Genomic DNA, 21,686 nt, shown 5'->3' with positions numbered 1-21,686 from the left:
TAAAAGGACCAAGGTGGAGGAAAAAGAAATAATAATAATAAAGGCCAGAAGATGAAAGAAACAAAAAAAAATAGTGGAACAAGTTATAAAGTCTGTGGATTTTTCTTGATCTTGAGAGGTTAACTTCTTCCTTTTTCTTTCCTCTCCACTCTTCCTGATCACTGACTGTACACCAGGCTCTGCCCCTGTGGCATGCCTAGGTAGAGATTTGCAGTTGATGAGACTCTACGGCAATGTCATATATTAGGCTTCAGTCTTGTTGGTAGTCAAGGCTTGTTAGCGTTTGTAGGCTCCTACAATGAGAGTGTCTGTTTTCCCGGAGCCTCTCTCCTAGTCTCTCCTTCCTGAATTAGCAGCCTGATGATCCAGCTATGAGGCTGCCACTGCCTCTGCCTGGGGGAGTAAGAGGCTCAAAGAGCTGGCAAATCCCCACTCTATCCCCACTCAGCGCAGGGCTCTGGGTAAGGCTCTGGCAGTCAGAGCTGCCAGTGTAATCAGGCGGGGCTGGGAGCCAGTTGCTCTTAAGGTGACTTTCTATGAGCCTCCAGCCCTTTCAGCACACCTAGCACTCTGTGGGACCACTCTCCCCAGGCTTTCCGCACTTTGTAACCTGTTTTGGCTGGGAAGAAGATGCCCTAGTCGCTGCCTGCAGTACAGGAGGTTTTAACATCTGCCAAGTCCCTCTTTTTAGCATATATCCCTGAGTATGAAAACTCTGCCAATCAGAAGTTGCCCCCACCCCTTCAGCACTAAAAAATATCATTCCTCTTGTCTTAGATCCCTGAACTGAGAGAGATCTTGTCAGTTAGAGCCACGTAGGTTAGTTGGGAGGTGAGCAGACCGTGGGTTAAGCTAATTTCAGCGATTGGATCTGCCGATCTGCTCCAGGAAGGACTACAAGCTGCCTGCGCGCCCCTCCCCTGACGCTTGAATGGCTGAGTGAGGCGCTCCACCTGTCCAGAGAAGCTTGGGCATAGGGAAGTTTGCTTTGTTGCACTCCCTGTGCGCCACTGGCAGCTGCTGCTCACAGCACGGAGTTTGCTCGCGTGGGCTGATTTGCCACAGGCAAACTCTTTCCTCGGCTGAACGAATGTCTGTGCTGCAGCCTAGCTTCCTCCACACCCTTAGCTCCCCCCACCCCACTCTCAGTTCCAAGTGAAAGCAGCCTTTGCTCAGGTTAGTGAGGAAGGCAGAGTGTTCCTTTCTCCGTCTTATTTCCTTGAGGGTTGATTATATATTTAGTCAATTTTTCGCTTGATCATACCTTTGTTTTCAGTATGTGGGACTCCCAGAGGCTCCAAGGATTGATTTTCTGTCTCTGGTTGATGAACTTGTTGAAATTTTGGGGAGATTTGTCGGTTGTGCTCCTTACGGCACCATTTCTCTGATGTCCAAGATTTTTCTATTGGAGTGTAAATGTTTTTCTTGTTCATTTATAAAAATTATTTGCACATTAATAAAAGAATCATGAATGGTAATAGCCATTATTTTTTGAGGATTCACTGTATACTAGGTACTCTATTGAGTTATTTTATTCTTTATAGTGAAAGTGGGTACTTTAACATACCCCCATTTTATGTATCAGGAAAGTGAGATTAGCAAGGTTAATTGCTCAACAGCATATAGAGTCAACATTCAGATCTGTGTGTCTGACACAGGAGCCCATGCTTTTAACAGCTGCACAGTATTAACCATCATATTCATTGAAAATAATTTTCCTGCTTTGTCATTTGCTTTCTAATTTTGCCTATCATATTTTGATGTTCATAAGCTTAAAATAATAATTTTATTATATATATATCACTATTAATGCCTTATTTTAATACAGTAGACCAACAGACTGGTCGACCCTGCATAGACTTTTTGGATAACCCTCAAAAGTGGAACACGAGCTATACATTGAGCAGCATCTTACTTACCCTCCAGGTAAGAAGAGATTAATATATAAATGCCTTCACTGATACTTTTAATTATCTCAATTATTCAAAATACAAGAAATAAAACATAGAATACATATTTAAATGTTTGAAAGACTCAAGTAAGTTTATTTAAATCAATGACATTTCTATATCAAGACTATGAAAGTAGAACTTTAATTATAAAGACTGTTATTTTAAAATGAAATTGTTCATTAAGGCCCTTCACAACCAAAGAATACATATTTTATAAAAGGAGAAAAGAATAGCTTGGATGGTTTTAATTCCAGAAATATAGTCTTAAGTTTTCTTTTCGTTCCTATCTTCATTTCATAATATTGAACAGGCCTCTTAGATCTTTCCTCATTCGTGAACCTTACCTTCTTCAGAGAAGTGAGTCAAGTGCCTACAACTTAAAATGTTCAGCTTTTTCTTTTGTTTCTTACTGTGCTAGTTACTTGCTTTTTTACATGTTTTCATATCAAACCTAGTGAACAATTAAACCAGGGATTTTTCTTCTCCCTCAGATAGATGCCTGTTTCTAAAATGCCCTCTTTACTTCTTGAATCCGTGAGCCTTGGAAGCATCCTCAGTATGCTGTTGTTCTTGACCTTCAGTGAGCCTCTTTTCTCATCCATGCCAAAGTAAATGATTTCAGTGTCACTTGCTTTGGCACTGAATATAGCTGGCTCATTGATGTCCTACATAGACCTACTCATCATTAATATTTGGAGATAAACGATTTTATTTTGATTACTGGTATACTTGGAGAATAAAATATTGTGGCTTAATTGAATTTTTTCAGTAAGAGAATTATAGTACAAATTTTATTTCTCCCATTTCTTATTTTTTTATTAAAATGTAATAACAGTTTTCTGTCTAGTCATCTCAGTATACTGAGTAAAAATTAATCTTTTTAAAGATTCAGTATTTCATTCATTCAATCAACATGTATTGAGTGCCAGGCCATGTTCTGGGAGAGACATTTGAGCCAAAACGTTAGGGGAGTAAGTGAACAAGATATGCAGGTAACTGCAGTTGATCTTTTGGATTTTTTAAAAGGAGTCATATTTCTACCTACTGCCTCCACCTAAATTAGGACCTGCCTTAAGAATAGAACACTGAATGATCCCAAAATGTAATGAGTGAAGTTAAACCAGAAGGAAATGGTGAAAAATTTGAATTGCTGAGAAATTTAAAAAGGCAAATGTGGGCTCTGAGATTAGGTTGCTTGGCTTCCTCGCATTCTGGTTTTGCCACTTACCACCTTTGTCCCAGTGGGCTGGTTTCTTCACTTTTAAATACCTAATTTCTTCATCAGTAAAATGAATCTGTTAGTAGCTACTTCATAGATATTTGTAAGAATTAAATGAATTAATACATGTAAAATACTTGGAACTATATGTGGTCCAAGAAAATAACTCAGTTAAAGCTAGTTAATGTTATGATTGTTCTTTTAAGCAGTAATGCAAAGTGTTGTCATGGAAATATATAGATCATGGGAAACCAATAGATGACAAAGTTGTTTTGTCTTTTTATTTTTCAAACAGATGTATAAAACAATAATGCCCGCATTACAGAAGTTTTTAAGACAGTGGAAAGGAAAAGAGAATAACTGATAATCACTGATAATAAAGAAAAACACCAATCCTATTAATTAGCATTTTCTTCTGATCTCTTCTCTTGTTTTTCTGCTTAAAATCTTTCCGTTTCACATTCACTACATGGTTAAACCCGATTCTGTTGCCTGACAAGTGATTTACTTCTCACACTCGAGTGTTAACATACTGTGCAATCCCGCTCTGATTATACCTTCATGCTCTTCTTCATTCGCAGTGCTTGGTTCAATTCAGATTTAAAAGCATTCAGAGAGCTCTCAATTCTAAAGTGATAAACTCAAGCAAATCCTGGATCTTAAAAGGTGCTCAGGCCAGTTTTCTATCTGACTGGCAACCTCTTTTCTCCTTTCTTCTTCCTCAGTCTGTCTGGCAAGCAACTGCTCACATTATAAGTCAGATCAAATAAGTGCTCCTCTGGGATGCCTTTTTGATTTCCTTTCCCAGGTAGATTTGATGACTGGTTTTTGAGGGGTTCCTTTGCCCTTTCCCAGTGAGCAGTACCCTGAGCAAATTTCTGTCAGGGCTCTATATTACTTACCGTTTCCTTACCTGTCTTCCCTTATTGGACTACAAGCTCCTCAAGGTCAGGGAACAGGTCTGATTCATCTTTGGCCCCCTAAGGTAACGTTGATATTTAGTAGGCACTAAGTAACATGAAGGAAGGAAGGAACCCGAATTTTTACATTGTTGCAATTATGGCATATATGTATAAATAATAGAGCCTGTTTCTTTTTCACTTAACATTTTATCTGAAGTGATTTCCATATTGCTACAGTTAATATTTTAATGGCTATTTGATAGTCCTTAAAAGGTCAGTGTGGCCCAGTAGAACTTTATGCACAGATGGAAATGCCCATTACCCCACTGTCCAGTGTATCAGTCACTAGTCATGTGTGGTTACTGAGCACTTGAAATGTGGCTAGTATAAGTAGGAAATGAGTTTTTCATTTGAAGTAATTTAAATTTAAGTGATCACATGTGGCTAGAGACTACTGTAATGGATAGTATAAGTATAAACCATAGTTTCTGATTACTTCTCTTTGAATAACAGATGAGACACATTTATAATTATTATATTGTTATTCAAGGGAATGATACTTGAAATAGTGTTTAACATATTTTAACATCCATATATGCTAATCATCTCCTAATATTGTTATAATCTTAAATTTTTAAAAAGACTTTCATATATAATGCAAAGGTAAATATCAAAACTAATCCACAGAATGAATTTCTAGGCTTTAACTAATTAGATATTATAAAATATGATTGCTGGTGCAATGGTTTACTAATGCTTCAAATTTTTGTACTTATCCTCTGCAGAGCTTCCTATGCTATTTTATACTATCACATGGCTAATTTAAAAGTTAGACTTTTATTTTTTACTAGTTCAGCAGGGTTTCTGATTTATACATTTTAATATATTCTTTATATTCTGGTTCTTAAAAAACCATTAAGTAGATTTAGTAGCATGTGTACACATTATATGAAAAGGTCTTAGGCACAGTGTCAGTGCGAAGACTATTGAATAAATTTTACCACATGTTCCTCTCTAAGTAAAATTATCTTTCCATCCAAAGACCAAAAGCTTGTTCTTGAAAATTAATTTCATCTACTTCCCACCCACTTTGAAAGGTATAGTAAAATCCACATTGAATCCTTATTTAAGCAATTATAATATTCTTGGAAATGTAGCTCAAATATGCTTTCCAAATTAGAAAACTCAAATAGCAGAACAATCTTGTTGCTTTTGAGATATCAGATGTCAGATTATTGCTTTTATTAGTGAAAGACTGCCTTCACTTCCATGACATTTAAGTCACAATTATCCACTTTGACCTGCATCTACACTTAGGTACTCTGTTAGTTAATTGCATATTTGGCTACACTTTTCAATATTTTTTAAAATTTTTGTTTATTGATTTTAGAAAGAGTGAAAGAGAGAGAGACAGAAACATTGATCTGTTTCTGTATGTGCTCTTACCAGGAACAAAACTGGCAAACTTTACGTATTGGGGCAATGCTCCACCTATCCGAGCTATCTAGCCAAGACTGGCTACATTTTATTATACAGTTTCCATGTTATAATATAATATTCAAAATAAATATTAAATAAACAATTGCAATTTGGACTAATTTTAATTTTGAGGTACCAGATAAACAAGATCATGATCTTGCACAACTTGTAACTTTTGGTTACTGCTGGTCCCCTGTGTTGTCCAGATGCATGTATAGTACTGTACACAGAACTTTAACAGTGTCCCCTTAGACTCCCATCCTCTGATTATTCAATCAAACAGTAATCTAGGAAGTGCTGTGAAAGGACTTTTCTTTGTTGTAGCTTCTTAGTCTCCTTAGTTCAGTGATTGCTTTCTCATATGTGCCTTGACTGGGGGGGCTACTGCAGAGCGACTTACCCTTTGCTCAAGCCAGAGACCTTGGGCTTCAAGCCAGCGACCTTGGGGTCATGTCTATGATCCCACACTCAAGCCAGTGACCCTGCGCTCAGGCTGGTGAGCCCGCACTTAAGCCGGCGACCTCGGGGTTTCGTACCTGGGTGTTCTGTGTCCCAGTCCAATGCTCTATCCACTGTGCCACCACCTGGTCAGGCAGGACTTTTATACCTTTACTGCCTCTGAGATATAAGGGTCCATGTAAGAACCTGCATGAGACCTCTTGGAGCTAAAGGTGACCCCAAGATACCAGCCAGCAAAGAAACAGGGTCTTCAGTCCTACAAGTGCAAGGGACTGAATTCAGCTAACCAACAACCTGCATGAACTTGGAAGCAGATTCTTCCAGAACATCTGATAAGAGCTCAGTCAGCCATCACCTTGCCTTTAGTCTTATTGTATCTGGTCTGGATGAGGGAAACCAATCACCCCAGAGGTCTCACCAGACATGTGAGATATTAAACTCATACTGCTTTAAGCTGCTACTCTTGTGATAATTTGCTACAGCAGCAATAGAAAACTACTATAGATACCAAATTAATCATTTGATGATCTACAGCAGTGGTAGTCAACCTGGTCCCAACTGCCCTCTAGTGGGTGTTCCAGCTTTCATGGTGGGCAGTAGCAAAGCAACCAAAGTATAAATAAAAAGATAGATTTAACGATAGAATTTGTTTTATAAAGATTTATTCTGGCCCTTCTGCTCTGTGTGGATACAACAAGAAGTCTTTGGGGACCCAGAAGAGGGCCCTCTTCCAACCATGCTACACCCTGATCTTGGACTTCCAGCTTCCAGCACTAAATACTAAGGAGAGAAACCTGAAGATGGCAGCAGAGTAGGCAGATACACAGACTCCCAGCTCTCACCACCAAACTGGAATACAAATCAATTTAGGAACAATCATCATGAAAAACCAAATCTGGACTACAAGAACAGCTCTCAAAAACCAAGGAGCAAAGAAGAAACCACAACAACCTGGTAGGGAGTGCCTGAATCTCCCCTGCTTACAGGAACAGAGTGGGGGGGGGGGTGAGGCTGAGAGCCCAGAGAGTCTCTCACTCCAGGGAAAAGAGCAGAAAATACTGCTCACAGCCACTTATCTGGCGACCAGGGAGTGAGGTGTGTTGAAAGGACCAGCTTATCTTCCAAGTGGAAAGGGGAGAGAGAGGGACAGATGGTGAGGGGCAGAGGAATGCATGGGTTGACCTAAAAACCTGACTCATCCAGTGCTGAAGGCAGCCGTAGCTGGGGGAGGGACTGATCCTTCCACAAGACAAAAGACTAAATTGCTTCTGGATCACAGATCTCTAGACATCTTTCCAGTTCCAGTCAGCACAACAAGACACAGCTGAAAACAAGAAGTGGGGAGGAGGGGCAGTAACTCAGGTCTCCATGGAGATCTGAGATACACCTCCCCCTACTGAAGCTGAGAAAATATTCTTCTCCCAGAAAGATTAATTGGTAAAAGAGGCCTTCAGAGTCTCAGGTTACACCCACCCCATTCCTGGATACAGTTTCAAGGAAGCCCCCTGCTGAGATCAGTAAACAAGACTATCATCTGTTAAGAAAACAAACAAATCAAGACTTCAAAGCTGCCCAAATCCGAAAGTGGATTACAAATAATAGCTGATGCCAACACAAGAAGACCTAGAAATAACACAATTGAAAACTGGAGGCAGACAACACCAAGCCTAGACTCAACCAGCTCTACAAACAAAACACCCAAACACAGACATAATGAGAAGACAAAGAAGTGCAATCCAAATGAAACCACAGGAGAAACCGTCAGGAGATGAACTGAGTGATATGGAAATAACCAAACTTCCAGATGCGGAGTTCAAAATAATGATTGTAAGAATGCTTAGGGATCTTAGAACAACAATGGATGGTCATTACAAACACCTAAATAAAGAAATAGCAAGTATAAAAAAGGATATTGAAATATTAAAAAGAATCAGTCGAAGATGACAAATACAATATCAGACATGAAGACCACAATGGAAGGAATTAAAAACAGGATGGATAGAGCTGAGGATCGAATCAGCAAGTTGGAGGACAACATGAATGAAGGCAAGAAAGCAGAGAAGAAAAAAGAAAAGAGACTCAAAAAGTCTGAGGAAACTCTTAGAGAGCTCTGTGACAACATGAAGAGAAATAACATCCGCATCATAGGAAGAGAAGAGAAAGGTAGCTAGAGAAGAGAAGAGAAAGAATAGGGGATAGAGACTTTGTTCAATCATATCATAGCTGAAAACTTCCCTAAATTAATGCAGGAGAAACTTTCACAATCTCAAGAAGCACAGAGAACTCCATTAAAGAGAAACCCAAAGAAACTTACACCAAGACACATCATAATTAAAATACCAAAGCTAAGTGATAAAGAGAAAATATTAAAAGCTGCAAGAGAAAAAAAAGCTATCACCTACAAAGGAGCCCCCATAAGGATGACATCTAACTTCTCAACAGAAACACTTGAGGCCAGAAGGAAATGGCAAGAAATATTCAAAGTAATGCAGAATAAGAACCTACAACCAAGACTACTTTATCCAGCAAGGCTATTGTTTAAAATTGAAGGAGAAATAAAAACATCCCAGACCAAAAAAAAACTCAAGGAATTCATTACAACCAAACCAATGCTGCAGGAAATGTTAAGGGGCCTGTTGTAAACAGATCAAATGGGGAAAAGAATATAGCAAAAGAGAAATACAGCTTTAAAGAAAAATGGCAATAAACAACTACATATCAATAATGACCTTAAATGTAAATGGATTAAATGATCCAATCAAAAGACATAGGGTAGCTGCATGGATAAGAAAACAGGATCCATACATATGCTGTCTACAAGAGACACACCTTAAAACAAAAGATGTACATAAATTGAAGGATGGAAAAAAATATTTCATGCAAATGGAAATGAAAAAAAAGCTGGGATAGCAATACTTATATCGGACAAAATGGACTTTAAAACAAAGGCTATAGTAAGAGATAAAGAAGGCCACTATATAACGATAAAGGGAGTAATCCAACAGGAAGATATAACTATTATAAATATCTATGCACCTAAAATATGAGCACCTAAATATATATATAAAGCAGACTTTGATGGATATAACAGGCAAGATCAACAGCAATACTATAATAGTAGGGGATTTCAATACCCCACTAACATCACTAGATAGATCCTCACGAAAGAAAATTAAAGAAACAGCAGACTTAAAGGACACAGTAGATCAACTCAATTTAATAGATATCTTCAGAATGTTTCACCCTAAAGCAGCAGAATATACATTATTTTCAAGTGCTCATGGTACATTCTCTAGGATAGACCACATGTTAGGGCACAAAAGTGGTTTCAACAAATTTAAGGAGATTGAAATCATATCAAGCACTTTCTCTGATCACAATGGCATGAAACTAGAAATGAACCACAACAGAAAAGCTAAAAAATTCTCAAACACATGGAAACTAAATAGCAGGTTGTTAAATAACAAATGGATTAAGAATGAGATCAAAGAAGAAATAAAAAAATTCCTAGAAACGAATGACAATGAGCATACAACAACTCAAAATTTATGGGACACAGCAAAAGCAGTCCTGAGAGGGAAGTTCATAGCACTACAGGCACACTTTAAGAAACTAGAAAAAGGCCCTGGCCAGATGGCTCAGTGGTAGAGAGTCGGCCTGGAGTACAGGAGTCCTGGGTTCGATTCCCGGCCAGGGTACACAGGAGAAGTGCCCATCTGCTTCTCTAGCCCTCCCCCTCTCCTTCCTCTCTGTCTCTCTCTTCCCCTCCTGCAGCCAAGGCTCCATTGGAGCAAAGTTGGCCCGGGTGCTGCGGATGGCTCCATGGCCTCTGCCTCAGGCGCTAGAATGACTTTGGTCACAACAGAGCAATGCCCCAGATGGGCAGAGCATCACCCCCTAGTGAGCATGCCAGGTGGATCCTGGTCTGGCGCATGCGGGAGTCTGTCTGACTGCCTCCCCATTTCCAACTTCAGAAAAATTAAAAAATTAAAAAAAAAAAAACTAGAAAAAGCTCAAATAAACAACTTAACCCTGCATCTAAAAGAACTAGAAAAAGAACAGCAAGTAAAGCCCAAATGTAGTAGAAGGAAGGAAATAATAAAGATCAGAGAAGAAATAAATAACATAGAGGCTAAAGAAACAATACAGAGGATCAATGAAACTAGGAGCTGGTCCTTTGAAAAGGTAAACTAGATCGATGAACCTTTAACTAGACTCACCAAGAAAAAGAGAGAGATGACTCAAATAAATAAAATTACAAATGAGAGTGGAGAAATAACAGCTGACACAACAGAAATACAAAATATTGTAAGAAAATACTATGAAGAACTGTATGCCAAAAAGCTAGACAACCTAGATGAAATAGACAAATTCCTTGAAACATACAATCTTCCAAAAATCAATCTGGAAGAATCAGAAAACCTAAACAGACCAATTACACCAAATGAGATGGAAACAGTTATCAAAAAACTCCCAACAAAGAAAAGTCCGAGGCCTGATGGCCTCACAAGTGAATTCTAACAAATATTCAAAGAAGAATTAACTCCTATCCTTCTCAAGCTATTTCAAAAAATTCAAGAGGAAGGAAGACTTCCAAGCTCCTTTTATGAGGTGAGCATAATTCTGATTCCAAAACCAGGCAAAGACAACAGAAAGAAAGAAAATTATAGGCCAATATTCCTGATGAATATAGATGCTAAAATCCTCAACAAAATATTAGCAAACCGGATCCAACAATATATGGAAAAAATCATACACCATGATCAAGTGGGATTTATTATGGTTAGGCAAGGCTGGTACAATATTCACAAATCAATCAATCTGATTCATCATATAAACAAAAGGAAGGAGAAAAACCACATGATAATTTCAATAGATACAGAAAAAGCATTTGATAAAGTCCAGCACCCATTCATGATCAAAACTCTCAGCAAAGTGGGAATACAGGGAACATATCTCAACATGATAAAAGCCATCTATGACAAACCCATAGCCAACATCATACTCAATGGGCAAAAATTAAAAGCAATCCCCTTAAGATCAGGAACAAGGAAGGGGTGCCCCTTTCACCACTCTTATTCAACATAGTCCTGGAAGTCCTAGCCACAGCAATCAGACAAGAAGAAGAAATAAAAGTTGGAAAAGAAGAAGTAAAACTATCATTATTTGCAGATGATATGATATTGTATATAGAAAACCCTAGCAGGGGTCTCCAAACTTTTTACACAGGGGGCCAGTTCACTGTCCCTCAGACCATTGGAGGGCTGCCAAATACAGTGGTCCTCTCACTGACCACCAATGAAAGAGGTGCCCCTTCCAGAAGTGCAGTGGGGGCTGGATAAATGGCCTCAGGGGGCCGCATTGCGGCCCACGGGCCGTAGTTTGGGGACGCCTGCTAAAGTCTCAGTCAAAAAACTACTGGACCTGATAAATGAATTCAGCAAAGTGGCAGGATATAAAATTAACACTCAGAAATCAGAGGCATTTTTATATGCCAACAATGAACAGTCAGAAAGAGAAATTAAGGAAACAATCCCCTTCACTATTGCAACCAAAAAAATAAAGTACCTAGGAATAAATTTAACCAAAGAGACTAAAGATTTGTACTTGGAAAATTATAAAACATTGATAAAAGAAATCAAGGAAGATACAAACAAGTGGAAGCATATACTGTGCTCATGGTTAGGAAGAATAAACATCATTAAAATGTCTATATTACCCAAAGCAATCTATAAATTCAATGCAATACCAATTAAAATACCAATGACATACTTCAAAGATAAAGATCACATATTCCAAAAATTTATATGGAACCAAAAAAGAACTGAATAGCCTCAGTAATCTTAAAAAAGAAGAATAAAGTGGGAGGTATCACACTTCCTGATATCAAATTATACTACAAGGCCATTGTACTCAAAACAGCCTGTTACTGGCATAAGAACAGGCATATAGATCAATGGAACAGAACAGAGAACCCAGAAATAAACCCACAGTTCTATGGACAACTGATATTTGACAAAGGAGGTAAGGAAATACAATGGAGTAAAGACAGCCTTCAACAAATGGTGTTGGGAAAATGGGACAGTTACCTGCAAAAAAATGAAACTAGACCACCAACTTACACCATTCACAAAAATAAACTCAAAATGGATAAAAGACTTAAATGTAAGCCGTGAAACCATAAGTATCTTAGAAGAAAACAGGCAGTAAGCTCTCCAAGATCTCTCACTGCAATATATTTGCTGATTTATTTTCACGGGGAAGTGAAATAAAAGACAGGATAAACAAAGGGGACTATATCAAATTAAAAGGCTTTTGCACAGCTAAAGACAATAAGAACAGAATAAAAAGACAAACTACACAATGGGAGAACATATTTGACAATATGTCTGATAAGGGGTTAATAACCAAAATTTATAAAGAACTCGTAAAACTAAACACCAGGAAGACAAACAATCCAATCAAAAAATGGGAAAAAGAAATGAATAGACACTTCTCCAAAGAGGTCATACAGATGGCCAATAGGCATATGAAAAAATGCTCAACATTATTAATCATTAGAGAAATGCAAATTAAAACCACAATGAGATATCACTCACACCAGCCAGAATGATGCTCATCAACAAAACAACACAGAATAAGTGCTGGTGAGGATGTGGAGAAAAGGGAACCCTCCTGCACTGCTGGTGGGAATGCAGACTGGTGCAGCCACTGTGGAAAACAGTATGGAGATTCCTCAAAAAATTGAAAATCGAACTGCCTCTTGACCCAGCTATCCCACTTTTAAGAATATACCCCAAGAACACCAGAGACCTGCTCCAAAAGGAGAAATGCACCCCCATGTTAATGGCTGCATTGTTCACAATAGCAAAGATCTGGAAACAGCCCAAGTGTCCGCTAGAGGATGAGTGGATTAAAAAGCTTTGGTACATATATACTATGGAATACTATTCAGCCATAAGAAATGATGACACCGGATCATTTACAATAACATGGATGGACCTTGATAACATTATACGGAGTGAAATAAGTAAAAAAGAAAAAACTAAGAACTATATGAATCCATACATAGATAGGACATAAAAATGAGACTCAGAGACATGGACAAGAATGTGATGGTAATGGGGGGGTGTGGGGGGATGGGGTGAGGAAGGAGAGAGAGGGGGTGGGAGAGGGGAGGGGCACAAAGAAAATCAGATAGAAGGTGACAGAAGACAATTTGACTTTGGGTGAGGGGTATACAGCATAATCAAATGTCAAAATAATCTGGAGATGTTTTCTCTCAACATATGTACCCTGATTTATCAATTTCACTGCATTAAATTTAATAATAAAAATTTTTTTTTAAAGATTTATTCTACCAAACTTAGCGAAAATCCGACATAAAGTACTTGGTAAGTAATTAATGCTATATGCTATAACTTGCTGTGACTCCACTTTATAAATTTTGTAAAGTAAACTTACTTCCCTACTTTATAAATCACCATTACTGTGGAACCGGTGGGTGGTTAGAAAATTTTACTACTCATAGAGATACAAAAGTGGACGGTAGGTATAAAAAGGTTGACTACCCCTGATCTAGAGGGATAATGAAGTGTACACAAGCCTTAATACATGGGTTTATTTTATCTGTGATCATATATAATCTCATGTTTAAATGTAAGGTTTTACTTTATGGAAATCTTTGTTTAAAATTTTTTAAAATTTCTATGTATTGATTTTAGAGACAGAGCAGAAAGAGGGAGAGAAACCTCTTATTTATGCATTCATGGGTTGACTCTTGTATGTGCCCTGACTGGGGATTAAACCCCCAACCTTGGCATATTGGGACGACACTCTCACCAACAATGAACATATTTCAGTGTTTCCTAATATTTAGTTCCCTTTACACATAATCCAATTTAAATTTATGTGATAGTAAAGAATAAGCTTTAAGAAGGAACTTGTAACTTGCTTTGATTCTAATGGTTGGTTTATGAATGTACAGTATAAAACCAAAATCAAATTCAACAAATTCTTTGTTGGGAAAATTGAAATGATACATGCAAAAAAATGAAATTACATCACCTTTTTTTAATTTAATTTAATTTTTTTAATGGGGTGACATCAGTAAATCAAGATACATATATTCAAAGATAACATGTCCAGGTTATCTTGTCGTTCAATTATGTTGCATACCCATCACCCAAAGTCAGATTGTCCTCTCACCCTCTATCTAGTTCTCTTTGTGCCCCTCCCCCTCCCATTCCCTCTCCCTCTCCCCCCTCCCCCCGTAACCACCACACTCTTACCAATGTCTCTTGGTCTCACTTTTATGTCCCATCTACGTATGGAATAATGCAGTTCCTGTTTTTTTCTGATTTACTTATTTCACTCTGTATAATGTTGTCAAGATCCCACCATTTTGCTATAAATGATCCGATGTCATCATTTCTTATGGCTGAGTAGTATTCCATAGTGTATATGTGCCACATCTTCTTTATCCAGTCATCTATTGATGGGCTTTTTGGTTGTTTCCATGTCCTGGCCACTGTGAACAATGCTGCAATGAACATGGGGCTGCATGTGTCTTTACGAGTCAATGTTTCTGAGTTTTTGGGGTATATACCCAGTAGAGGGATTGCTGGGTCATAAGGTAGTTCTATTTTCAGTTTTTTGAGGAACCACCATACTTTCTTCCATAATGGTTGTACTACTTTACATTCCCACCAACAGTGGATGAGGGTTCCTTTTTCTCCACAACCTCTCCAACATTTGCTATTACCTATCTTGTTAATAATAGCTAATCTAACAGGTGTGAGGTGGTATCTCATTGCAGTTTTGATTTGCATTTCTCTAATAACTAAAGAAGATGAGCATCTTTTCATATATCTGTTGGCCATTTGTATTTCTTCCTGGGAGAAGTGTCTGTTCATATCCTCTTCCCATTTTTTTATTGGATTGTTTGTTTATTTGTTGTTGAGTTTTATGAGTTCTTTGTATATTTTGGATATTAGGCCCTTATCTGAGCAGGTGTTTAAAAATATCATTTCCCAATTAGTTGGCTGTCTGTTTATCTTGTTATCAGTTTCTCTTGCTGAGCAAAAACTTCTTAGTCTGATATAGTCCCATTCATTAATTTTTGCTTTCACTTCTCTTGCCTGTGGAGTCAAATTCATAAAATGCTCTTTAAAGCCCAGGTCCATGAGTTTGGTACCTATGTCTTCTTCTATGTACTTTATTGTTTCAGGTCTTATGTTTAGATCTTTGATCCATTTTGAGTTAATTTTAGTACAGGGGGACAAACTGTAGTCCAGCTTCATTCTTTTGCATGTGGCTTTCCAGTTTTCCCAGCACCATTTGTTGAAGAGGCTTTCTTTTCTCCATTATGTGTTGTTGGCCCCTTTATCAAAAATTATTTGACTATATATATGTGGTTTTATTTCTGGGCTTTCTATTCTGTTCCATTGTACACCACCTTTTTTACACCATGCACAAAAATAAACTCAAAATGGATTAAAGACTTGAATGTAAATTTTAAAACCATGAAGCTCCTAGAAAAAAACATAGGCATTTCTCTTAGCAATATTATTTCCTGCTATATTTCTCAAGAAAGGAAAACAAAAAGAGAAAGAAATTGTGAGATTACATCAAAGTAAAGTTTTTTCAAAAGAAACTATCAAGAAAACTGGAAGACAACCTATTGAATGAGAGAACATATTCACCAATGATACATCTGATAAGGAGTTATTATTAAAAAATTTTTTAAATTTAGGCTGCTCAACACCAAATAAAAATTTTAAAAGGGCAAGGAACCTAAATAGACAGTTCTCCAAGGAGAATATACAGATGACCAACAGACATGAAAAGATGTTCAAATTGCTAATTATCAGAGAAATGCAAATTAAAATCACAAGGAGATATCACCTCACACCTGTCAAGAATGGCTATTCTCAATGAATCAACAACCATTAAGTATTAGTGATGATGTAAAGGAAAAGGAACCCTTGTGTTCTGTGGGTAGGATTGCAGATTGGTGCAGCCACTGTGGAAAACAGTATGGAAGTTCCTCAAAAATGTAAAATGGAACTGCATAATGTCTCAGGGATTTCATTTCTGAATATATGTTCGAAGAAACCCAAAACACTAATTTGAAAGCATATATGCATTCCTATTTTCATTGCAGTATCATTTACAATAGCCATGATATGGAAGCAACCCATGTGTCCATCAACAGACAATTGGATAAAGAAGTCATACATATATACAATGGAATATTACTTGTTCATAAAAAAGAATGATATCTTACTATCTACAACAGCACACACAGACCTAAAGGGTATTTTGCTAAGTAAAATAAGTCTAACAGAGAAATATCATATAATTTCACTTATATGCTGAATCTAAATAACAAAATAATTGAACAAACAAAACAGAATCAGACTCATAGATACAGAGAACAAACTGATGGTTGCCAGAGGGGAGGGGGCTTGAGGAACTGGGGGGAAAGGGGAAAGGATTAAGAAGTGCAAGTGGGTTTATTTCTGTGCTCACTATTCTGTTCCATTGATCTATATGTCTATTTTTATGCCAGTACCATGGTGTTTTGATTACTATGGCCTTGTAGTATAGTTTGATATCAGGTAGTGTGATTCCTCCAACTTTGTTCTTCTTTCTCAAGATCACTGTTGCTATTCGTGGTCTTTTGTGGTTCCATATAAATTTTTGGAAATTCTAGTCCTACTTGAGAAAGAAGGCAAAAACATACAATGGGCCAAAGATAGTCTATTGAATAAATGGCATTGGGAAAATTGGACAAATACATGCAGAAAAATGAAACAAGACCACCTTCTTATTCCATACACAAGAGTAAACTGAAAATGGATTAGAGACTTAACTATTAGACTTGAAACCATAAAAACCCTAGAAGAAAACATAGGCAGTAAAACCTCAGACATTTCTCGAAGCAATATATATTTTTTATTATCTCTTTGGGCAAGGAAAACAAAAGAAAAAATAAATAAAAGGGACTATATCAAACTAAAAAGTTTGCACAGCAAAGGAAACCATCAACAAAATAAAAAGACAACCCACTGAATGGGAGAACACAGTCACTAATGCATCTGATAAGGGCGTACTATAAAAAATTTATAAAGAACTTGTAAAACTCAACACCAAAAAAAAAAAATTCCAATCAAAAATTGGGCAAGGACATGAATAGACATTTCTCCAAAGAGGACGTAGATATGGCCAATAGACATGAAAAGATGCTCTATGTCACTAATCATCAGAGAAATGCAAATGAAAACCACAATGAGTTATCACCTCACACCTGTTAGAATGGCTATTATCAATAAATCAACAAACAACAAGTGTCGGTGAGGGAGTGGAGAAAAGGAAACCCTTGTGCACTGTTGGTAGGAATGCAGACTGGTGCAGCCACTGTGGAAAACATTATAGAGTTACCTCAAAAAAATTAAAAATGGAACTGTCTTATGATCTAGCAATTCCACTTCTGGGAATTTATCCAAAGAAACCCAAAATACTAATTCAAAAGAATATATAGGCACTCCTATGTTCACTGCAGCATTATTTACAATAACCAAGATTTGGGAGCAGTCCAAGTGCCCATCAGTAGATAAGTGGATAAAAAAAGCTGTGGTACAATTATAATGAAATACTACATGGCCATAAAAAAGAAGGAAATCGTACCTTTTGCAACAACATGGATGGACCTACAGAGAGAGCATTAGGAAACCATCAACAAAGTGAAATAAGCCAGTCAGAAAAAAACAGGTACCACACAATTTCACTCATTTATGGAATCTAATGAACAAAATGAATTAATAAGAAAATAGAGACAGAGTCATACATAGAGTACAGGCTGATAGCTGTTGGGGTGGGGGTTGGGTATGCAAGGTTGAGGGATTGAGCAAAAAAGGAAAAAGAAAAAAACTCACAGACATGGACAACAGTGTGGTGATTGCCAGGGTTGGGGAGCAGGTGAAGGAGGATATAGGGGGTAAATAGTAGTGGACGGACTTGACTTGGGTGGGGGGAGGTGTTAACACACAAGTGTACCAAAGAACTGTGCACCTGCAACCTGTATAATTTTGTTTACCAGCGTCATCCCAATAACAAAAAGTTACAAGTTGGTAGTTACAGAGTAGTCACGGGATGTAGGGTAGAGCAAAAGGAAAATAGTCACTAATGTTATAATGACTGTGTATGACGCCTTGAAATATTGGGGGATCAACTGATAAATTTTATGATTGACTACGATGCTGTACACCTGAAACTAATATAAAATAATGTTTATTGTCAACTGTAATTGAAAAATAAAATTAACAAATAAAACAAGATCAAGGGTTTCTTGAGAATAGGGACCTTGTCTCATTTGTGTTCGTGTCTTTATTCAGGTAAATACATTGTAGGCATTTAATAAATGCTTCTTGAATCTTGTATGTATTGGTTTGTCTTTTTGCTTTAAGAAAAATATTTGCTTTAAGAAAACTTAATTCTGTATTTTTTCTTATAGGTTATGCTTTCTAATCCAGTGCTAGAAAATCCAGTGAATTTGGTGGCAGCCCAAATACTGGCTGAAGATGAATCTAAGTACAGACTAATAGTTCGAAAACTTTCCCATGAATTATTAAAATGTAAGAAGTGCCTACTTATTATTATTTGCTAATTGTTAATTATACATTTATAGCAAATAAGTGGTCTAATAAAATAATTGTTATATAAGGGAATATTTTCTGTATCCATTTTCAGTAATCAAGTTGTGCTAAGATCTCTTCTACTGTACCTCTTTGTCAGGACAATTAGTGTGATCTCTCTTAAAGATTATCAAAGATTATAAGGTTAGTATCTTTAAATGTTATGGCCATATGGATGGATGGTACCAATTGAAACTAGTCTACCATCATAAATATAAGATATCTAGTTTTAACTCTCCAATCTATAATGGATATTTCCCAGGTTCCACCTGCAGTACCCCAGATCCTACTGATCTGGGGTTCCTTTCCTTTTCTTTTATTGTGCAGTATTTATTTTTTTTAATCTTTATTTTCATAGGATACATTTCAAATTAGAGATTCTCACAGTGGGAAAACGACAATTTATTACTTGGAAGTTTTATATTTGTGGATAGATTATTTCAGGACAAGTAAAATGAACACATTCGAGGATTGTCTCCATTTAGAATCTGTAATCTTTTGCTAAATGTCCACGGGGACCTCTTCCCTACATGGAACTTCTCTGTATATTCAGAAACTCTCCGGGCTTTTTTTTCCCAGGACTTAGAAATGAGTAACATGAAACATCAGCATTTCCTAACTTCAAAGTTTTCCAAGAACATATAACCATCAGTGGCTGGTATCTACTGAACAAAGGGGGAAGTTTTCAGACATTAGGTACTGCCTAAGCTTCTCCAGTTTTCACTTAACAATTAAGTTATTCCCTTTCTTCATCGTTCCCAGGACAAATAAAGACGTTTGATCAGGTATTGATAGCAATAAAGTTGAATTCCCTTTTAAGAGTTAGAGAAATTGAAATGCAAAAGCTCAAATATAATGTTCATTTATACTGTCAGTCTTGTGAGAATCTGGGAGCCAACCCTCATTAAGCTCTAGAATATGGAGCTCAGTCTCACAATTTCTTGGCTACAATTCCTCTCAAGCCTTTTCCTGATAGATTAAATGATAAAACTAACCGGGTGATTGGGAAAAGAGGTTTATCTCCCCAGTGGACTTGCCTGTTATTTCCTCCCCATTATGGGATGGATGGCATGATGGAGCAGAGGTAAAGAGGTGTACAATCAGATCTCAAGGTATTAGTCCAAAAGGTCAGAGCTTGCACAGCATGGCAGAAGCTTTGCAGACACCCATGCCATGATAGCTGACATAGCAAAGCCCAGCAACGGTGAAAGCCAAGAGTGCCAGAAGGCTTGTCTTGGCAGCTTTCTGCAGTGCAACCCCTTGAACAAAGTAGCAACTTGTCCAAGGCCCCAGTGACAATGGAGAGTGAGGGCTGCGGCCACGGACTAGTCCATCATTGGGGAAGGATTCAAATAAACAGCTGGGAATAGGCCCAGGAGCAAAACACTGACCACGCTCCCACCAGTATAGCAGAGAGACACAGCCTAGGAACCAGAATGGCGGCTGGGTGGCAGGTGAATGTGCTGTATTCCACACCGTCCTGGGGTAGGGTGATCCTGGAGAAATGCTGCGAGTTGAGCAGATCTGACCACTGGGGTTCGGAGGAAGAGAGTGTGGTCTCCTTGGGCACCGCAGAGGGCCCTCAGCCTCCAGGTGCTCGCTCCTGACAGCCTGATCCATTTCCTGTTGATTAGCAAAACCCTTGGCATTTATTTTTTCTGGGGAGTCCCCACCCTCCAGGTATTCTTTCTTAGTGTCCATGTGGACATGGCATCTGAGGCTCATCAGCCTTTCTCTCTATTGGACAAACCACACAGAAAAGCTGCCCAGGCCCTGGCCGGTTGGCTCAGCGGTAGAGCGTCGGCCTAGCGTGCGGAGGACCCGGGTTCGATTCCCGGCCAGGGCACACAGGAGAAGCGCCCATTTGCTTCTCCACCCCTCCGCCGCGCTTTCCTCTCTGTCTCTCTCTTCCCCTCCCGCAGCCAAGGCTCCATTGGAGCAAAGATGGCCTGGGCGCTGGGGATGGCTCTGTGGCCTCTGCCTCAGGCGCTAGAGTGGCTCTGGTCTCAACATGGCGACGCCCAGGATGGGCAGAGCATTGCCCCCAGGTGGGCAAAGCATCGCCCCCTGGTGGGCGTGCCGGGTGGATCCCGGTCGGGCGCATGCGGGAGTCTGTCTGTCTCTCCGTTTCCAGCTTCAGAAAAAAAAAAAAAGAAAAGCTGCCCAAATTGCCGAATTGCAAATAAGCAACATAACTTTGGCAGGTTTTTGCTACATTCTTTTAAAGAATTTTTTTTTAATTTATTGATTGATTTTAGAGAAAAAGGAAGGGAGAGAGAGAGAGAGAAACATCTGTTTGTTCCACTTATGCATGCATGCATTGGTTGATCTAGTATGTGCCCTGACTGGGGATCAAACCCACAACCTTGGCATATCGGGATGACACTCTCACCAATGGAGACCTAGCCAGGGCAGGTTTTTGCTACATTCTTTATTTACATTGGTAAAATATGTGGAAATCCAAGACAGTATATAGTTATCAGCTCACTTGCCACCTCAGCTGTGCGGGGAGTCTAGCCTAGGTCCTAGGAGACCACAAAGAAAATGGCTTTCTGCAGCTCCCTGGAGAAAGGATTCTGTGATACAGCAGAGACAGCTGTTATGGGTGGGAAATGAAGACAATGTAGAAAACTGGTTCACTCTAAATTAGATGGTAGTATGCCACTATGAGGTTCTCTGTGAAAGACTGTATCCAGTGAGAATTACCCTTGGAAAAAAAGTCTGTATGAGAGTGCTGCACAAGAATCCTCTGTCATGTATATTAATATAGTAATAAAGCAATCTAGAAAATGCAAAGAAATAATTAGATTGTTAGATAACACAAAACTGGAACACTTAATTAATTATGTAAATGACAAACTTAAGCAGCAGCTAACTGTATCCTCTCTGTAGGCATCCATTTTATCTGAAGCTGGAAACGGGGAGGCAGTCAGACAGACTCCCGCATGTGCCCAACTGGGATCCACCTGGCATGCCC

General features: G+C 38.3%; 1 protein-coding gene and 1 pseudogene across 1 annotated transcript in view; one reads left to right on the top strand and one right to left on the bottom strand.

The window, feature by feature from the left end:
• UBE2U (ubiquitin conjugating enzyme E2 U) overlaps positions 1 to 21,686 on the top strand; it is a 61,697-nt gene that overhangs the window by 13,423 nt on the left and 26,588 nt on the right. Inside the window, exons 4-5 of the mRNA XM_066264988.1 lie at positions 1,829 to 1,926; positions 18,529 to 18,649. Coding sequence (XP_066121085.1) covers positions 1,829 to 1,926; positions 18,529 to 18,649 — 219 coding nt within the window. The remainder of the gene's footprint in view (positions 1 to 1,828; positions 1,927 to 18,528; positions 18,650 to 21,686) is intronic.
• Positions 19,838 to 20,358, bottom strand: LOC136328722 (succinate dehydrogenase [ubiquinone] cytochrome b small subunit, mitochondrial pseudogene; annotated as a pseudogene).

The sequence above is a fragment of the Saccopteryx bilineata genome, chromosome 3, assembly GCF_036850765.1.
Source record: "Saccopteryx bilineata isolate mSacBil1 chromosome 3, mSacBil1_pri_phased_curated, whole genome shotgun sequence".
Classification (NCBI taxonomy): Eukaryota; Metazoa; Chordata; class Mammalia; order Chiroptera; family Emballonuridae; genus Saccopteryx; species Saccopteryx bilineata.
Note: the sequence above shows the minus strand (reverse complement) of the source record. Positions and strands in the feature narration are given on the sequence as shown.